The following is a 19,185-nucleotide window of genomic DNA, read 5'->3' as shown; positions in this document are numbered from 1 at the left end:
CTGAAAGAACTTTTGGTGGCCTGATTTATCGCATAATCCCAACTGCTAAAACGTCACAACTCGCTTGAACGCTACAAGACGAGCCACCCCTTTTACTGAAAAGAGCCAAAACATTCATCCCAACGCCTTGCCAATACAAAAGAAGAACACACCAAAGATAACCATTAAACGGTCCATCACTAACAATTGTGAGGATGCCGTCGAAGCTGTTCATCCGTAACCCACCCGCAAGGCTGCGGAACCCGCATCCGCCCAAACACCATCTCCGCCGGCACAGACGCGTTGCCGCCAGGCTGCTGCGGCGCCACCGCGTCCTGGACCCAGCCCTGCGCCCCCGCCCCCTCCATCGGAGGCAGCGGCGGCGACGATGACGAAACCATGGCCGCCGCCTCGACGGCCTCGACCCCGCTGAGCTCCATCATGGGCGGCACGCAGTGGTTGCCGCTGCCGAGCGCCAAGCTGCCGACGTTGAGGCGGAAGGGCTGCGCGCTCTCGTAGTCCCAGTCGAGGCGCTCGATCATCTGGGTGGCCTCGTGCCGCGTGGGGTCCGTGGACCCGCCCGTCCAGCGGCGCGTGAGCACCGTCTCCTCGGCCAGCTTGCGGAACGAGTGGTTGCCGAAGGGGTTGCACAGCATCCCCAGCAGCGCCGCGCTGAGCTGGGCGCGGTCCGGATCCGCGTTGGGCGGGATGGTCAGGAGGTAACGGCCCTGCGACGCCGGCGACAGGGGCTGCTCCGCGGGCGGCAGGTTCACGAGCTCCGCCGTCGTGCCCTCGGGGTTGGCCCGCGGCGACGTCTGGTCCAGCAGCCGGTGGATCGCCGACAGCTCCGTGTGGAACTGCCGTGCCACCGGGTCGAGCGTGCCGCAGAACTCGAGCACCTGCAGGCAGTGCGCCGCTTTCATCAGCTCCTCCTGCCACTGCTGCACCACGAAGTTGTGGACCTGCTTTTGGGCGACGCAGTGGAGGAGGATGACGCACGACGTGTAAGATTGGAAACTGTTAGGGGTGTTCGTTAGAAAACGGGCGTGGCAGTACTAAAACCGGGAGGGGGGATCGTACATAATTAGCCAGCAGCGTTTAAAAACACCATTGTCGTCCAGTAGCAAGGCCAATATGCGAGCAGACGTAGCCGCGGCGACGACGGCCTCTTCACAGTGACCAAATAGCAATGCCATATCGCCTTCTGGAAAGGGAATCCGACGCGATTGCTGCATGGGCTGCGTGATCTGGGCGGCAACGCGCCGGTAACAGAGCATCATGCCGCCAAGATACAGCAAGTGGACGTGGAAGCCAGACCGTCGGATGCTTGCGCTGTGTTCCGAATGCATCAAGTTCTCGAGGCGCATCTGCCAAGGTAGTCGGCTGTACCAAGTTTGCAGGTCTTCCATGATGGATTGTATCGAGCGCGGTGTCAGCTCCTTGAAGGCTAGGTGCATCCGCATTACCTTGGCCTTGAGCAAGGCGATCTTGGCCATCTCATTTTGGACAACTGTCCGAGGGGTTAGCATCACCGTTTGTACGCCTGGTCGAAGGGGTAGAAGTACTTTCCGCAAGATCGGTTGAAGTGTTGATCTCAAGGTCGGGCAGCTTTGGGCCAGTCAGAAATAGCCTTTCTCTTATGTTTGGATATGTAGACTCACCTGGGTATCCAAAGGTACACTATCATTTCCTGGTACGTAGCCCAGAGAAGCTGATAGCCAGCTGCATTCCTATCTAAGTCATGAAGCTGTCTGCGGGCCAAGAGCATCTTACCTGGAGAAGAAGATCAACGACCGCCAGGCTTTGCGGTACTCAGCCCATCTGGCTTCCGCAAAACCCCCTTGTGGTGGTCTTTTGCATTCCAAGTTGTATCGCCTGCAGGTACCAAGGCCAATTTCTACGAGTGGGTTAGAACGACTGGGGACATTGTTTCAGGCAAAAAGAAAGAGTCGTTAAAAGAGGGCAAGCTCACCGACGTAGGCAACAGCTACCGTCGTCTTATCCATGATGTTGTATAAACAGAACAAGGTAGTTATTTTGATGGCATCAAGGGGCCGGGCCTGGATGACTGCCTCGAGGTGATGCCTGGCCACATCATAAAAGGTGTGCTGGGCCTCGATGTCGATGATCTCGTGTTCGTACTGGGCGCCGATGGCCGCGACCGTCATCAAGCAGCAGACGTCGGCTTTGTACTCCAAACTGCCATTGTTAGGTGACTGGAAGGTAGTGTCAAAACATTGATAAATCTGTTCTTTGGAGAACACGTGGAACAGCTTCCCACTGCAGCTGAAGAACGTCTCGACAAATCGCCTGGTGAGTTCGGGCGGAGGGAGCCAGAGCAGCACCTGCCGCCACGGAGAGTCAAGGGTGGACGCGTTGGAAGGCGATGAGATATGAGAAATGGTTGGGTTGGGTGGATTGGAAACAGCGACGGCTGTTGCGTGCGGCATGATATGCTGCCCCGAGGAGCTCTCGCTTTCGGGCGACTTAGATGAGGTGGGGTCGGAGGAGCCGCTCGAATCGTCGGCCGCTTCCCGGGCGGCTTCCACCAGCTTCGGGACGGAGTCAAGTCGACCACGGCTCTTGCGCCAGCTCTGCAAAAGTTTGCCGGCCTGTTCTGTGGGCAAGTCTCTGAGGTTGTCGACAAACTTCTCCAGAGCATTGAGACGAGACTTCCGAGACTCTCTTTCGTCGGCTATATAGCCACAGGCCCTTCGTTTGCTCGTGCAATGCCCACATTTGGGCCTGCCACCGTCACACTGCGCGCTCCTTCTATCAGCATTTGGCTGCGGTACTCGGGAATACTCGAAGTGTTTGGTCTAACCTTTATCTTCAATCTGCGACAATCATGGCAGGCTTCCACCGTATTGCGCTTGTTGGGATCATTGCCTCGTGGTTCAACGCCATCGCCGTTGACCGGACGGGCCGGCTGTATTTGGCGGAAGCCCCGCATGGTATGGCAGTGAAGATCCCCTCTGTAAAACAAGTTTCGCCAAAGTCGCGTAGATCATTGAACTGGCGGATTAAATTAGTCGCTCGAATGGAGCCGGGTGGTTGTCTAGCTTCAGTATTGTAAAAGGGGCCGCTTGCTTTCTTTTTTTCTTCTTGTATTGTGGTGGTGGCAAGAGTTCAGCCAAAACCTACACTGAGTTTTTTGGTAGGTAGACGAGAAGAATTCGATATGGGCGCGGATTGGAAGATGACCAAATACGTCATTGCGTACCTTGTAAATAAGCCAATCGGTTATAGCGATGCATAGAAAGCATTTAACACCGCGACGCCGAGGTGTTTGGCGGTTGCTTTTGTGATATGTTACTGATGGACTGGGTTGGACAGAACGAACTTGGGCGGAGCTAGTTGCTAGATAAGGGCGAGCTGAACAGAAGGTGGCATGTCGGGAGAGGAAACCTCTTTGCCGATCTCACGAAGGGCGAGACAGTCGGTCGAGGCGAAGGAGACCAGGCTTGCCCAGGCCATCTATCAATAATGACAGCCACCCCTGTACCTGTGTATGTGGTAGTACCGCAAAACACCAGGCAACTACTCGCCCAAAACCCGTCTCGCGGTGGCTAGCCTTGCAGGCGTGATCACAAAACGCTTCGAGTGGTATGACAGATGTGACTCGCGAACCTATGGGGGTTGGCGGCGTATGCAACCACCCGCGATTTGTGGATACATATTTCAGCAGCGTGCTTACAGGCACAGGGTCCAATGTCCACTGCTTGAAGGTGCCTAAAAGGGCTGGGTGCGCAGTCTGGACGCAGTTCGACAAGTGATGCGGCTAAGGTTCCCGGGTCGACAAGCGAGGTAGTGTATTCCATCATTGGCACATTCGAATCAAATGCTAGTGACCAGTGACAAGTGACCAGCAATGTCTTGTTGGTATCCCCATCAATAACAGCGACAATATGTTTCGGAGCTCGGCAGCTTGGGATGACACGACCGTTGATTGCTTGGCCCGCAGGCTAGTGGGCGCGGGGCGTGCTTGTCTAGCAACTGGCCCTGTACACCTGGGCGACAGGGACTTGGTCTCGTCTCTGCTGAGCGACGGACCCAACGCGCGCATGGAATCCAGAGCAGAACGTCTATTTAGACATCGTATGCGGCACTAGAGAATAGCAGCCTCATTATACCGGGAGGATGACGGGGCTTTCCGAGAGAGGTGGCGAATCACAATGCGGCGGTTATGTGCAAGTGCCAAGCAGACGGGATGACTCCCCATTTCCGATGGGCACAGCTGTAATAACAGTGGCACGGGATTTTCTTACCTTCAGAGTAGTGGTATGCAGGGTTCGAGAATATGGCCAGTCAATTGGATGAAAATCGCCTATTTGACCCGGACGGAATTTCTGCAGCCCTAGCCCAACCGTTGCTTCTTCCGACATTGTGACCAGATTGCGTTGATGCGAGGGTTGGAGGCCGACTGGAGGTCTTCAATGGTACAGTAGAGACCTAAACGTCATGACATTTGATGAATGCGGGGCCGCCTGACAGGCAGCCCTAAAAGCGGAACGTCCCGTGGTGTTCTTCCGAGAATCCTCGATCAAGTTTGACAGCACCTGCGGCTGTCAAGTCGATTGTGTGTACCAGCGGATCGGGTAGAAAACGCAATAAAGGGGATTTGGCCCATTTTCGACCTCAATTGTGAACAAGAAGGGAGGGGGCGTGCAAAAGCAGTTCCATACAGACACCAATGCGGGGTAGTTCAGAACGGACGCAGTGAGACATGGCTGACACTGAACATATGGGGGGCCATTTCAACGTCTAAAAAGACAGCATATCGCGGGCCCCGGGATAAAAAAGACTGTTTTCGATCCTTCTATACTTAAGTGGCAAATCGATCTCTGTGCAGACTCTGTGTTACCATCAGGACTTCGATGTCACATCCGTGACGTCAAATATCAATTCGATTGAAAGGTTTCCAGGGGAACTTATCTTGCAGTTCTCATTTTTGGTGGCTTTATGATTGACAGTCGTTGCAGGGCGGACGTTCTGGGTGGACGAGAGCTTTGACCAGGCTACATGACAAGCAGGCAAGACTTTGTGATCCAAACACAAATATCATAAAATGATATGAAGCACCTGACGGCATTGAACATGTGTCGTGTGTCCAAAGATCGAACTATGAACACACAAGGCGGCGCGATATGAATACCAGATACTTAGTGAAGTATATGAGCATTGTATTCCTTTCTAGCTGTCTGGTAACAGACTGTGTTCACATCTCTCCAACGAAACCCAGCGCGTGGCGAGCTGTAGGCAATCGTCTTTGTAGGTCGGAATTGAGAAGAGGCGAAAAAGGAGGTGTGATGCATTTGTCGGCATCTGCCAACTTGTAATTCAACGCGACCGAACAATAGGGATAGACGTGGATCAAAATTCCTCCTCGTCTACCAGCCTGCCAGCGAGCTAGCCTATCTTTCCTGGGTGCATTTACACCCTAAGAGCAAAGAATCGTCGGGGTTTGGAGAATCTGGGGAAGGCCAGGCAAGCTCCAGAAAAGTGATGTGGAGAGGACCAATGCCCCGCGCTGCCCCAACCACTCGCTGCACGCTATCCCGAAAGACCTCCGGGCTTGTGTGCTTTCGTGCCGTCTAATGATTGCCCCATGCCTGTGTCGCGACTTGTCACGGTTTATGCCTCATGCTGCTGTCTTCCCCAGCAAGCCAGGTCGGTAATTCCCATTGTCATAATCAATCCCATCGTTATAGCAGACCCCATTAACCAAGCGCCTTGAGCTGCCAATGCACCGATCATCAACATGGCCCCAAAGATTGATGCTGCTGATATTGAGAGACACGCGTCACCCGACGACTGCTGGGTAGTCGTAAATGGCCGAGTGTATGATCTGACCAAGTTCGCGCCGGAGCACCCTGGTGGCGCCGATAGTGCGTTTTCCTGCTTCTGCAGCCCAAGCCCTACGTAGCACACAGAAAGCCGACTAACGCGTGAAACACACAAGTCATCTACACGTGGGCTGGCAAAGATGCGTCGGGGATCTACAACGAGTACCACACGCCACAGCGCATCGAAAGCGAGCTTCCCGCCTCGGAGAAGCTGGGCGACCTGGACGAATCCACTGTAACTGAGACATGGGGGCAGCGGTCCTCACCCCAGGCGCCACCTGCCGCCGCCGCTGCTGCTGCTGCTGATGCCGCACGTGCATCACCATCATCGGGGGAGGAGAGGGGACCCCCGCCCTTGAGCGCCCTTATCAACCTGCGCGACTTCGAGGAGACCTTCGAAAGGCACGGCTCCGCCAAGTCCCACGCCTACATCTCGGGCGCCTCCAACGACCTGCTCACCCTCCGCGCCAACGCGCGCGACTGGCAGCGCCTGTGGTTCCGCCCGCACATCCTGCGCAACGTGGGGACAGCCGCGACCGAGACCACCATGCTCGGCCAGCCCGTGTCGATGCCCGTCTGGATCGCGCCCATGGGGGTGGCCAAGACGGGCGGGCCCGAGGCCGAGGCGGCGCTGGGTCGCGGCGCGGCGGCGGCGGGCATCATCCACTGCGTGTCGACGGTCGCGACGCTGACGCTCGAGGAGACGCTCGCCGCCGTGCCCGACCGGCAGCACCCCTTTTGGTTCCAGCTGTACGTGAACCGCAACCGCCCCAAGTCGGAGGAGGCGCTGCGGCGCCTGGAGCGGCTGCCGCAGGTCAAGGCCGTGCTCGTCACCGTCGACCTGCCCGTCGTCTCGAAGCGCGAGGCGGACGAGCGCGTGCGCGCCGCGGATCTGGGACCGATCCTCGCGGACGGGAAACCGGTCGAGGGGCCCAAAGGCCGCGGGGCCGGGCTGGCCAGCAGCACCGGGAACTTCATCGACTGCACCACGACGTGGGAGGACCTGCCGTGGATCCGGCGGTGCACCAAGCTGCCCATCGTCCTCAAGGGGATCCAGTCCGCGGCCGACGCGAAGAAGGCGCTGCAGGCGGGGTGCGCGGGGATCGTGGTCTCGAACCACGGCGGCCGCGCCCTGGACAACGCGCCCTCCTCGGTGCTCGTCCTACTCGAGTTACGGAGGGACTGTCCCGAGGTCTTCGAGAAGATGGAGGTCTACGTCGACGGCGGGGTGAGGCGGGGTTCGGATATCCTGAAAGCGTTCTGTCTCGGTGCCCGAGGTGTGGGTATCGGGAGACCATTCCAGTGTGCGATTGCCTACGGCACCGAAGGGGTCGAGCATTGCGCCCGGAGTAAGTTGACACAATCACAAAGGTATTGTTCAATGCGATGAGTAGCTAACACGCTTGTCCCCTAGTTCTAAAAGACGAGTTGGAAACGGCCATGCGCTTGTGTGGCATTACCGATCTTGCCCAGGTTCGTGGCGACATGAGTTGGCTCAACACTTCCGAGCTGGATAGGATGCTTCCTCCCGCAAAAGAGATATACCCACCATTACGATCATCCTGGAAGAGTCTTTGGCCGAAACTGTAGCCTAGGGGACCAGACTCGCGTAACTATCATGCTTCAAATAGACAGGATCAAATGGCATGCATTGTATATAAAGACTGGAATTATAAGTAAAAACGTGGTGGCAATTGATCCTGTCTCTTGATAAAGCGCCAATGCGTGATCAATGCTCGCAAAAACTGAAGTGCTGTGATTCCATGGCCTCGCTGACGCTCTCTTGAATGGCCCCTCTCTCGTCCATGAGTCGCGCCCGAATGTCAACCGCCTGATCCCAGGAGATGGGGAAGCCGTCAACCCCCTTGGTAATCTCATCGAACAGCTCCTTTGGCAGCCTGGAGAGCCTCTGTCCCGGGGCATGTCGCACCTCCTCAGCCCACCACCGCCTATCCTGCGGGGGCACGTTGGCCGTCGAGATGACGGGAATGCGCGGGTCCACTAGGAACATGGCCAGGATCTTGCGGTGGCCCGGCTTGGTCGGGTCCGCAAGCTCAAACCCGGACAACTTGTGTTGCAGGACGTTGGGGAACGTGAGGAGGCGGCCCGTCCTGGTCAGGACGCTCCCGAGCTCCTTGACAGCGTGTTCCTCGTTGGAGATGCCAAAGTACTCCTCGCACGATCGGAAGTTGTGCTGCTCCGGTATCATGACGAGTCCTTCAATGTCGTACTCTTGTCGGAAAGAAAGATGAGAGTCGGTGATGTTGTCTTGGTCGTAGTAGTACAGAGCCGTCGCGCATATGTGCTCGTTCAGCGCGCCCTCGACGTGCCAGGTCCCGCCCTCGTACTTGGGCTTCTCGGGTGTCAGGTGGATGTTGGCCAGCTTGAAAATAACCTGCAGTCCGGATTCCGCAAAGCGGGTGCGCAGATCGATATGACCCTGGTTTTCTGGGACGGTTTTCACGAACGGCACGTAGTCGTGCGGCTCCCGTTCTATGAGAACTTGGTGGTCCTCTTTCCAGTCCCGGTAGTCGTCCGAGTCCTCCAGCAATTCCAGTCGCTCGTCCCACTCGTCGTCGGACTCTTCTACGCCGATCATATTATCTGGTCCATCGTATATGACTCCCTCCGGGATTTCGTAGTCGTCAGCTCCAGTGCCCTCGATCTTGATACGGGTCCTGCTGTGGAACCAAGACAGAGTATCACTCCAGAGAGGTACAGCCTTTTCCACTAGCTGTTCTAGAACTGCGTAGAGTTCCTTGTGCTTCTGGGGGTGCAGGCCGTTGATGTAGCTAGTGATCTTCGTGTCATTGCCAATGAACTCGACGTTGGCGGGTAACCATTGAAACTCCCCCCAGGCTTCGGGGCTCACCTCGTCACCCCATCTGCGAAAGTTTGAGCTTGGCTTGTCATTCGCCAGTATCGTAGTGTTACTCACGATGTCTTCTTGGCCCATTCTCGAGGGCTATGGTCCACCGGAATTGTTTCCCCACGCCCAGTGTACTTGGCACAATCATCAAGCGGCACCTTACCCATCGGCAATACTTTGCTGAGGCCGTAGACCAATGGGAAGAGCGAAGGATGCACAAGGTCAAGCACCTGGTTATTTGATCCCGGATGCCAATCTTTCTGGCTCTCGGGAACGTCTTCGAGGGGCCGAACGGCGGAGAGCAGCTTTTGTTGAAGCTCTGGTGGGACCATCGAATCGGATTTGACGACTGTCAGCTCAGAATCCAGAACGTGCACCATTTGAGTCTTCTCAAAGATAGCGGCCTTCTCGCACAACTCTTCCAAGCACTGAATGAGGTGTCAGTTCATGTAGATTGACGAGACTAGCCAAATTGAAGTGCATACCACTTCAAACATCTTCTCCGAGAGGTAGAAGTCGTGCAGGGCTTCGTCAAACCGCACGCCTTCTTCCTTCCATTTCTGGACGATCTCTCCGTCAAAGACTTTCTTGTGCCAGTCTGGTTTGTCTGTGATCTGGTTCACGAAGTCAAGCATTCGCAGTTCCCGCTCAGTAATGCCGTTACTGGCGAAAAAATCGGCAATTGCATGGGGGAACCGCTCAGACTTTTCAGGATCCCTCGACCATGATGGTAGATGCTGCCTGGTCAAGGCCAAAAAAGAAGTTAGCGAGTGTCCACGTGGGGGTAGGAGGAACTTGCATTGGCAACCCAAAGCCAGGCAGTCGAATGCGCTCTTCAGTGGACGCCATCGGATCCGAACTCATAGAAACTTGATACTCGAGGCGCGTTTATTTGTCTTACTGGGGTTCTTGATTGGAAGCTGAGATGGTGAGGTGACATGGACATGAATGAGGTTGAGCTGCGTTGGGCTGGATTCATCAAATAGGAGTAGGGAGGCAAGGAGGGTCTCGTTTGGCGTCAGGGCTAAAATAGTGCCTGTGTTTAGCAGTCCAGGCTGCCATGGCTGCCTGTCTGTCTTTTGCGGACGGCTGAATTGCGGGGCAGGCGGCGTACAAAAAGCACCACATTGTAGCAAATAAACCGGTCGTTACAGCCCACGATGCTCCATTGTGCTACATGGAGCATCGGATCTCAGGAGTAGTGTACGGGTGCATTTTTCTAACCAGTCCCGGCACCTGGAGGCGTGTTTTTGAGAATATACGCCGGTATACTCACAACAGCATGGTTGCATACAACCTTCACATTGGTTGAGCCAAGCTTATGGTACCTGACCCGCTAGTGAGGCCTGTAAGACTGGACATGGGCCGGCGATTTAGCGCTCCAGATTCAGCTCCCCACAGTGCTCTTCAGCCCTCCCAGGAACCAATCCAGGGCTTCATTCATCAATGCTTCGCAGCCCTTTCACCAAATCCCCAAGGCCTTGCTAAGCCAATTAACCCAATGTGCAGCGACAATGGGAGATCCACTGCCGTCAACTTCCCGGAGATAATGTATACATCTTGTGAGGTCTGCATTCTCAATTCAAAGGCATGATATCAACCAAGGGGGGTAGTGTTTAAGGATGGGTTGGATGTTTACCTTCATCCCACTTTTCTGCATCTTCATCTTCGATCTTGAGATCTCGGGACTTCAAGCAGCCGTATTGCGATGCTACACAAGCATAATAGAGCTTTACATGATTAAAGAATCCAGTTTAACCGAATTCCGAATTTCTTAAGGATACCTACGTGATTAGGCACAGCCATAAGTCCGCTGCTGACGAGCTGAACATCTAGCTTCGGAGAATATCACACAGGGCTGTCACACCGAAGGGGGGATGACCGCATTGGACAGCCTGGTCCAATCGATGAGATGGCGTACCTTAAATAAGTAGCCTGTGGCTAGATACCACACAGTATTACCATCTAAGGATAACCATCTTATGTCAGCCTGATATGGGTTGTTACAAGTTAGGAAGCATTTCGCTTGGGGCAGTTGCATCGACACAAGACGAATCAGGCTCGAATACCCTTCGCCGACATATGCCCGTCTAGCCCCCATCTTAGACACAGCCTGGTTTGCACTCTTGGCATTATCTACCAAACGTTTTTTGGGGAGGACTTTGTAGGCTACATTGCACTCGGGTCCTGATAGTTTCCCCGGCATAAAACCCGGGCTTCCAGCCCAGGATGCCAGCAGGGAACTGCCCTGACACAGGCTCTTACCGTATGATACCTGGTTCACTTTGCAACTGTATTTGTAAAGCTCGTTGAATTTGTGTTTAGTTGTTTGCCAGTCTTGGTATTCGACGTCTCGTAAAAGTCAATATATCGGTCGATGAAACATGGAACAAGCGCCAATACCGGACGATATTGTTATTGGAGCCTCGTGGACTTTCGCAGCACTTGCTGCCATCTCGTTCGGGCTCCGGATATATTGCAAATCGTTTCGGGTTGGCTCATTATGGTGGGATGATTTACTCTCGGGCATATCTGTGGTAATTATAATCGACCTCAATTCTGTCTTCCCAATCTCGCCTTCGTATACTCGTCTTCCTCTCCCTCCCCTGGCTACTACTGAGCTCCTTACTTGAGGTCGCTGATAATATGTACAGTTGGTCATAGTACTCGGCGCCGCCTTCATCACGGCCTCATTTCATGCCGGATGGTCCGTGGACCCAGTCCCCCATGGGCTTCCGGTCGTCTTGTACCTCGCGGCTGCCTCATGTGGCTCCGTTGCTGCAGGTCTTAGCAAAACGGCGTACGTGGTGACGCTGCTGCGCCTGACAAATGAAGCGTGGACTCAGCGGATTCTGTGGATCTCCATTGTGAGCCTGAACTTGCTCCTGTGGCTCGGCGCTCTATCAAGTTGGGCAAAGATCTGTGAGGAGGGCCCGACTTGGCTCATGGGGGCGGCCTCCACCGGGGGCACCCATCTGCCGGGCAGGTGTTGGCCGGAGATATACGTAATCAGGATGATTTTTACTTCCACCAGTAAGTTCTTTCACCGCATCGTTATCGCTGATTTCCCCGTAGCTTCTTGCGTGTCTACCGAGAACGCTGCCGCTAGCACTGGAGTAGAGAGGACAAGCAATACGAAACCTACCAAAAAGGACGGCGATGTTCAAACGACTGACTGACTAATTTTCGATCAGTCTACTCGGGCGTCATGGATGTGACTCTTGCTCTGTTACCTTGGGCGGTTTTGCGCAATCTTCACATGCACAAGAGACACAAGATCGGCATCTCGACGAGCATGAGTGTCAGTGCGCTGTAAGTGCCCTCTGATATCTGCCATACCGTGAGTTTTCTCTTTGAATCAGTGCTCATCATTTACTCAGTGCCATTGGTCCACTCGTCATGACAGTACAGACTCTTATAGGTAGGAATACTGAAAGCAACCTAGCCTGTACGTTGAATCCCTCACGATATTTGCTTCCCTAACTAAACCGTCGGCCAGACTCATTCGCTATGCAATCTATCCTATTCTTGGTGGGACCATCTGTTACCATTATTTCTCAAGTAATTCCTGTGCTCCGGGCGGTATTCTCTAATTATGAGTTGAAGCGCACGTAAGGAAGTATCTGAAGTTTACAGAAGTAATGCATTGCAGGCTCAGCTGGGCGAACGGTATCGCATTTGGGGGGAGATATAAGACAAGCGAGAGCATCCATCCACAGATGATGGGTACAAGCACTGCAAGCCGCCTACGAATAACCGCACTGAGCATAGGCTAAATTTAAGTACAGCCCCTTTTTGATCAGAATCCCACAGCTGCAATCTCCTAGTGATGGGTGAACAAACAACAGAAGTTACTAGGCTTTCCAAGGAAGCGGAGAGTGCAAGCCTTGCAAACAATACATGTTTAAAGTCACATGCCCCAGGCAATGTAATTCAATGAATGAACGTGATGTATTACTAATATGTTTACCATTACTTATGACATTGTCGTTCCTAGCCAGGAGACCACCCCTATCAATTCTCAGTTGCGTTCGTATATTGTCCTACATCAGAAACATATAACATTCCTAACATACTGCCGACTGTGCGAACCAGCCTAACACTTCGAGGTTGACTATTGAAGAGGGAGTTAGCATTGTGAACATCGCCCTCCAAGGCCATATCACGCTCAGGGTAGACTTACGCAGCACTTGTACTTCTTATTCTTCTTGTCACTCCATCCGCAGCTGTACGAGTTGGAGCGAGGGCACTGGGGAGATCCCGAGTTCACAGTGATAGTCTATACATAATTGTCATCAGTCGGTGCAATTTGCGTGCGGGTAGACTATCTCGACTTCAAAAGCATACTCGGGGCGAGACTTACAATGCAGATATTGACGTTGGTGTTGGAATTCGAGTTGGAGTTGGAGGGAGGAGGACGAGCTTCAGCATCGGTGGCGTTGGTGGCCCGCTCAACCAGGGCAGGGGCGGCTTCGGCAGGCGCCGGGGCGGCGGCGGCGTTGGCAGCGAGACCGGCGATCATGAGAAGCTGGGTGAACTGCATGGTGACAGACAAGTTTGTTCGAGGTCTGGCTAGTGTAGATAGAGGTGTAGAGACTTGAGTGGTGTTGCTGAAGGAATGATTGTATGAGTTTTGGAGGAGCTGTCTACGACGTCTTTATAGACGCGGACCCCTTTCCATGGCCACATATATCCAACGGTGGGACTTAACTGATCGCTCCTATCAGACATCGAACAAACTTGACGCGATGCAGTTCAGAAGTTCAAATCACGCAACAGAGTCTAGACCATTCGTGTTAGGTTTTGGGGTTTAAATCATCGTCTGTGAATAGCTCCTTCATGATTACCTCAATAATTAGACTGTCCACACATCCCCCCTCAATATTATGATAACCCACGATACCTTCTCAAAAGCCTGGATCTCGGCAACAGCCACCCCAGCGCTGCGAACTCTCCAATCCGTTCGAACTTGTCTGCATTCGTATGTAAAGCTGATGCGACGGCGCCGCGTCCTGAAGAGGGGAACGGGCGAGTATCGGCTCCACCAATGGCCGTTCCAGACTTCTGAATATCAAAGTTTTCGCCGGTCTCTGATGTCCGAGCCGGTGATGGTCTCAAGTCATCGAGAGGGGGCTGGCCAGGTGTGATAAACACGAAAGACCAATGGGCAGACGGCGTGGGATTGGCCTCAACCTAATGGGATGCCCTTATACTGCCATCGTCGGCTTTGTCATTTCATGCCAAGGAGTTCTAAAACATGAGCGATGTGACTCCATGATCGTATATTTCGAGCCATCGTCACTACTCGCCCTTAGGTTTGCTGGACCGATGGGGCAGAAATGGCCATGTAACGTTATGAGGAAACAGTGACGGTATCTGGAAACACAGCATCACAGTGATCGCTCCTCACTCGAGATCCATCACCCACTCTTCCACAGTAAAATCATGAAAAGGTTAAAAATTCAAATTTATGAGACTAACATGTAGCAAACGTCGAAGTGTGCCGAGGTCCTGGGTGTTTGCCACCGACAGCAAATCCAATTAACACCTGCGGCTGCAATATGTACATGCGATATGCCAGCGCTAGCCGGCCCCTCCCGCACCTGCATGCATGAGTCCAGAGGACGTGCTGCGTGCATTTCACTGGTCTGTGACGCAGCAGCTTGCTCTCATATCGTTGACTATTCATTTGAAAAAGTTGGTATCTGGAATCTCCAGAAGACACATTGATCCTGTCTTTTAGTCCATCGCGACTCAACATGCTGATCAATGCCCTGGACAGCCGCTATTCAAAGTCCCCTGGTCCCATCGTTTGGCGACCTTGAATGTTCTAGGCCCAATGCCCAGCCCGCTACTTAAGCTTAAAATAACATTCGGGAGGCATCGCGGGCCAGAGCTCCATATCCCGAGAGGCACTAACTACTGCAGTAGAACAGGCCAGTCTCATAGCGTCTTATTTTCTAGTTGCCCCTCTTGGAGACATTGAATCCAGACGTTGCGACCGAAATTTCACGATACGTACTTGCAGAAATGTCTAGATGAGTCGTAAACTTGGAAAAGAACCAGAGATGCAGCGCAGCCCTTGAGTCGGCCGCTCGAATCAATCAAGGGTGCCATTCCATAATTTAGTGGCTTCAGGTCAACCCCGCGCGAGCTCTGGGCTGCATTTCCACAGCACTACAGAAGTCTTGCAAGGTGCTGACGGTCTTGTACTACCCCAGGCGACATTTATGACACTGGATTGTGGCTGACCCATACCTTCTGTGGCTAGCATGCCCGTCGACGGTCCACACGATGGCACTGAACTGCGATCAAATTCAATAATTACTACGTTGAGCCGCCAGCTCTTGAAGCAAAGCTTGAAAAGCGACTAATGGAAGGTGACAACGGAATGAAGATAGCGGCCGTGTCAGTGGGGAGCTGGGCGAAGCGGGGCAGTCCAGCCGCGCCCAGTAAACCCAACCCAGGCAGCACAGGGGCTAGGTTCCTCGAAAGCCCTGTTCGTTTGGGGCAAGCCGTTCCACTAAACTGGCAGACCGGTCCTACAGTACGAGCGTCAAGGCCAAACTTTGTTCGGTTCGCTCCCTATTGGCAGGGCTGGCAGGGCATGTCTCTACATTACCTGGCAGCGGATACTATCCTCCGGTTCCCACGAAATTGGGGTCTACATACTGCCGCTTTGGCACAAGCCCTGACTCTCAAGATTCGGTAGTCTACACCCGACAACCAGGATCTGCAGGCAGAATACGATATTGGATCAAATGCTTTTGCCTCTCTTGCCAGTCGTGGGGTAAAGAACAGTCCCATGCTTGGCTGACTCGAATCTACCTGTTGTACCGCACTACAACAGCCCTTTCTTCGCCAGGATGTGACCTAGACCGCCGGCGCGAACTCCTCAATCACACTCCTCGGCTCCACGTACCGCCCTATCGGCCGGTACTCCATATCGTACCCAAACGCCCTGGGCCCCCCAATCGCCAACCCCGCCGCCGTCTCCGTCCACCGCGGCGAACACGTGATGCCCAGCACCGTGACGCGGAACCCGTACTTGAACTCGGGCACCCCCAGGTTCCGCCCGCTCGCCGTGTCGAGCACGCAGATCAGGTCCGGGACCGAGGCGACGATGGTCTTGGTCGTCCCGTCCGCGGCCGTGTGCTCGGCGAACAGGTTCTCGTTCTTGAACGGGATCCGGAGCGTCCCGCCCGTCTTGACCGCGGGCATGAAGCCTTCGCTACTGTTGTTGTTGTTGTTGCCGTTGTTTTCTTCTTCCGACGCGCCGAGGCCGGCGATGGTGATGGAGCCCAGCGAGTGGCCCTTGAAGAGCCGCCGCTCCACCGCCACGATCTTGCCCCGGAACAGGATCTTGGCGCTTTGGGGCCCGCCGGCTTCGTGGACGATGGACTCGGCGACCGTGGATAGGGTGTTGGTGGCTTCGGCGCGCGCGATGCAGCGTCCGATGCGCCATGCCAGAGACACTGTCTTCAGCACCGCAAACTTGCCCACCTTCTCCGCCGTCGTGGGACAGGACGCCATGCCTACCCGTGAGCCCATCTCGGAACACGACGCGCGCAGGGCCCGGTCGACGATCTCGTCGTCGGGCGCGCGCACCATGAGGATGGTCTTGCCGTCGCCGCTGTCGATGGCGCAGGGGACTAGCTCGTTGGGACAGTGCACTGCAAGGGTTGTCTGCCACTATCGCGACGTTCGGCGTTAGTATTACTTTACCAGCAGATGAAATAAACGTTCCAGAAGGGAATCAAGGAAACTGTGGGGCAATTAGTGCGTTCAATCGTCCTGGGAAACTGAGACCCAGGTGGCTGGGTTTGAGTCCGGGAAACTCAACCCCACCCCTAAACACCAAAACACCAACGCAATGAATGATCACCAACGCAATAGAACACGGAGAACACGTACATAAACAGGGTATGCGCGCCCCATGAAGTCTCCATCAAGGATAGGCCGGTCAAAAAACCGCGAAGATCCCACAAGGAACGGTTCCAACCCGTTGGCGCCGCCAATCTCAAGCGAAACCACGGCGTCAAAGGACGCCTCGCGCCGGTACTCCATCAGCGCCCGGAACGCGTACACCGTCTCGACGGACTGCAGCCGCTCGTTGGACGTGGCGGGGGAGCCCATGTGGCCGCCCCAGTACACCACCGCTTTCGGGTCAAGCGAGGAGGTGTCTATGACGCGCATCGTGTGACCCGCGCGCAGCATGTCGCGCAGCTGGATGCGGGACGCGGCGGGGCTGCCGCCGCCGGCGCAGCCGAGGACGTAGCAGCCGTCGGCTAGGTAGTTGATGTCGGTTTCGTTGATGTGCCATTCCAGTGTGCCTGTGGTTTTGTTGCGGATGACGTTGGGCCGGTACGTGAGGGGGTCGACGGGTTCTGGCTCCTCGGCTACTACGGTGGAGAAGTCCTTGGCCACCTCTGACTCTTCCTCGGCCAATTCGTCCACGAAATCCTCTTCCATCAAAGGCTCTGTCTTTATGTTGATATCGAGTTTTCCAATCGCTTTGACCACCGTCCGCAGCTTGTTGGCCACGTACGTCACCGGGTAGCTCTCCTCCTCCGCGATCCGGACGCTGTCGCGCTCCGCGCCCGCGTCGACGGCCCGTTGTATCGCCATCGCTTTGGCGCGCTCGACCGCTTCCTTTATTGACTGGTCCTCGACGCTCTGGATAATGTCCACCGTCCCTCCGATATTGGAGATGGCGGCCCCGACCGCATTTGCCACGTCGTGAAATGGGGGCAGCCGTAGCTCCGAGGCCCCTTCCAGCGACGAAGGCGACAAGACGGCACCGCCACCGACGAGAAGAACGGGTAGAGGTTCCGGGCTGGTCTTGATAAGGTCGACCACCCCTTCGAGGAGCTTCTTTATCTGGTGCTCGGCATCGGTGACCAGACGTGGATCCAAATCCACGGGGCATGTCCCCATCTTGACCCTCCCCGCAGCGACGGCAATGTCAGAAGCAGTCACGACCTTACCCCCAAAAGCCAACGCCTCGCGCGTCAAATAGTGCCCCACGGAGCCAGGCCCGACCGTCACCTTGCCGTCCTCGGCCTGCCTAACGATGGAACCCCCGCCCAAGCCGACGGAATGCAGATGCGGCATCGAGTAATTGACCCGCACGCCCGCCACCGTCACGTAGGCCGACGCCTGTCTCGGCAGGCCCGAGGGGAGCAGCACGCCCACATCCGTCGTTGTCCCGCCGATATCCGTGACGATGGCGGACGAGCCCTGGGCGTCGTGGCCGGCCAGGTAGGCCGCCCCGCGCATGGAGTTGGTGGCCCCCGAGTTGAAGGTGCGGATGGGGATCTTGGCCGCCGCGGCCGCGTCCATTAACGTTCCGTCATTTTGAGTGAGGAATAGCGGGCAGTGGAGGTCGAGCGCCTTCATGGCCCGGCGGAACCCGCGCACCGTGCGGCGGGCGTACTGCAGGATAGCCGCGTTGAGGATGCTCGCGTTCTCGCGCTCGAGCAGGCCGATGTTGGCGACCTCGTGCGAGACGACGACATCGGTGCCCAGCGGCATCTCGCGCCGCACAATGTCCGCGACCCGGTCCTCCTGCCGGAAGACCTCGTCGATGGGCGAGAAGGCGCCGACGACCACCACGGCCGTCAGGCCGAGGGCGCGGATCTCGCGGCAGCGCTCGACGACTTGCGCCTCGACCACGGGCGCCTCCTCGGACCCGTCGATGTGCAGGCCGCCGTCGCAGTAGCCGACGTAGCCCCGGAGGATCTTGGTCAGGGCCGGGGGGAACTCGGAGAAGGGCGGGATCTCCCTCAGGAAGCTCCGCGAGAGCCGCAGGATGGCGACCCGGCGCAGGCGGCGCGCGTCTTGCTCCACGACGGCGTTGATGAAGTGGGTGGTGCCTACCGTCACGCTCGCGATGGCGTCGGGCGCCAGACGCGACTTCGCCAGCACGGTCCGGACGGCGGCCTCGATGCCCGCGGTCACGTCCGGGGTGGTGGGGGTTTTGTGGTGGGCTAGGACGCCGCGCCCGGGCTCCGACTGCTGGCTTGGGTTGATGGCTACGGCGTCTGTGTTGGTGCCTTGCGTCACGGGCCATGTTAGCTCTCGGCTACGGGTCCGGGCAACTAAAGGGCTCAGATAACTCACCGCCGACATCTACACCGATCCGAACCGTCTTTGACGTCTCAGCGCTTCGGCTTCCCATCTTGGTCGCTTTTAGGAAGTCAAGCAAATCTAAGTCCCAAAGTACAAACACTGGAAGAGGGATTTCGTCATGGGGGACGCAGTACTACAATAAGATCAGCAAATAATAAGAAGTATTCCGTCTCAGCCGGCGGAGGTCGCAATCAGTCAATTCCATATTGAACCTTGATAAGATACCCAGGCGCGGTGATGCTAACCGAACGGAGCAGGAGTCGGAACCTGGCCGGTAGTCATCTGGTCTTTTTGAAGTAGGATCGGGGCCAAGTGGGGTTGGAGATGGGGCAGATCGCGGGGTTCAGGGGCTGGAGAAAG

General features: G+C 55.6%; 5 protein-coding genes across 5 annotated transcripts; 1 reads left to right on the top strand and 4 right to left on the bottom strand.

Annotated features, from left to right (window-relative positions):
- Window positions 1-179: 179 nt before the first annotated feature.
- PG985_000372 (uncharacterized protein) lies at window positions 180-2,932 on the bottom strand (the record flags this gene model as incomplete). The annotated part of the gene is made up of 7 exons (XM_066820141.1): window positions 180-996; window positions 1,060-1,489; window positions 1,545-1,587; window positions 1,641-1,701; window positions 1,753-1,876; window positions 1,952-2,674; window positions 2,740-2,932. The coding sequence occupies 7 exons, from the start codon at window positions 2,930-2,932 to the stop codon at window positions 180-182; spliced, it is 2,391 nt and encodes a 796-aa protein (XP_066691020.1).
- Window positions 2,933-5,740: 2,808 nt separating this feature from the next.
- On the top strand, window positions 5,741-7,415 carry PG985_000371 (uncharacterized protein; the record flags this gene model as incomplete). The annotated part of the gene is made up of 3 exons (XM_066820140.1): window positions 5,741-5,867; window positions 5,942-7,174; window positions 7,240-7,415. 3 exons carry the CDS (start codon window positions 5,741-5,743, stop codon window positions 7,413-7,415), a joined length of 1,536 nt encoding a protein of 511 aa, XP_066691019.1.
- A 139-nt stretch (window positions 7,416-7,554) lies between these two features.
- Window positions 7,555-9,434, bottom strand: PG985_000370 (uncharacterized protein; the record flags this gene model as incomplete). The annotated part of the gene is made up of 3 exons (XM_066820139.1): window positions 7,555-8,692; window positions 8,764-9,122; window positions 9,180-9,434. Coding segments are annotated over 3 exons (1,752 nt in total), but the record flags the coding sequence as incomplete, so codon positions are not given.
- Window positions 9,435-12,687: 3,253 nt separating this feature from the next.
- On the bottom strand, window positions 12,688-13,237 carry PG985_000369 (uncharacterized protein; the record flags this gene model as incomplete). The annotated part of the gene is made up of 3 exons (XM_066820138.1): window positions 12,688-12,705; window positions 12,878-12,973; window positions 13,058-13,237. 3 exons carry the CDS (start codon window positions 13,235-13,237, stop codon window positions 12,688-12,690), a joined length of 294 nt encoding a protein of 97 aa, XP_066691017.1.
- Window positions 13,238-15,567: 2,330 nt separating this feature from the next.
- Window positions 15,568-18,874, bottom strand: PG985_000368 (d-amino acid hydantoin hydrolase (hydantoinase); the record flags this gene model as incomplete). The annotated part of the gene is made up of 3 exons (XM_066820137.1): window positions 15,568-16,386; window positions 16,609-18,749; window positions 18,817-18,874. The coding sequence occupies 3 exons, from the start codon at window positions 18,872-18,874 to the stop codon at window positions 15,568-15,570; spliced, it is 3,018 nt and encodes a 1,005-aa protein (XP_066691016.1).
- Window positions 18,875-19,185: the final 311 nt, after the last annotated feature.

Source organism: Apiospora marii, assembly GCF_038362585.1.
Source record: "Apiospora marii strain CBS 49790 chromosome Unknown utg000001l_segment0_segment0, whole genome shotgun sequence".
NCBI lineage: Eukaryota > Fungi > Ascomycota > Sordariomycetes > Amphisphaeriales > Apiosporaceae > Apiospora > Apiospora marii.
The sequence above is the reverse complement of the archived record's forward strand: the minus strand, read 5'-3'. Positions and strand labels throughout refer to the sequence as shown.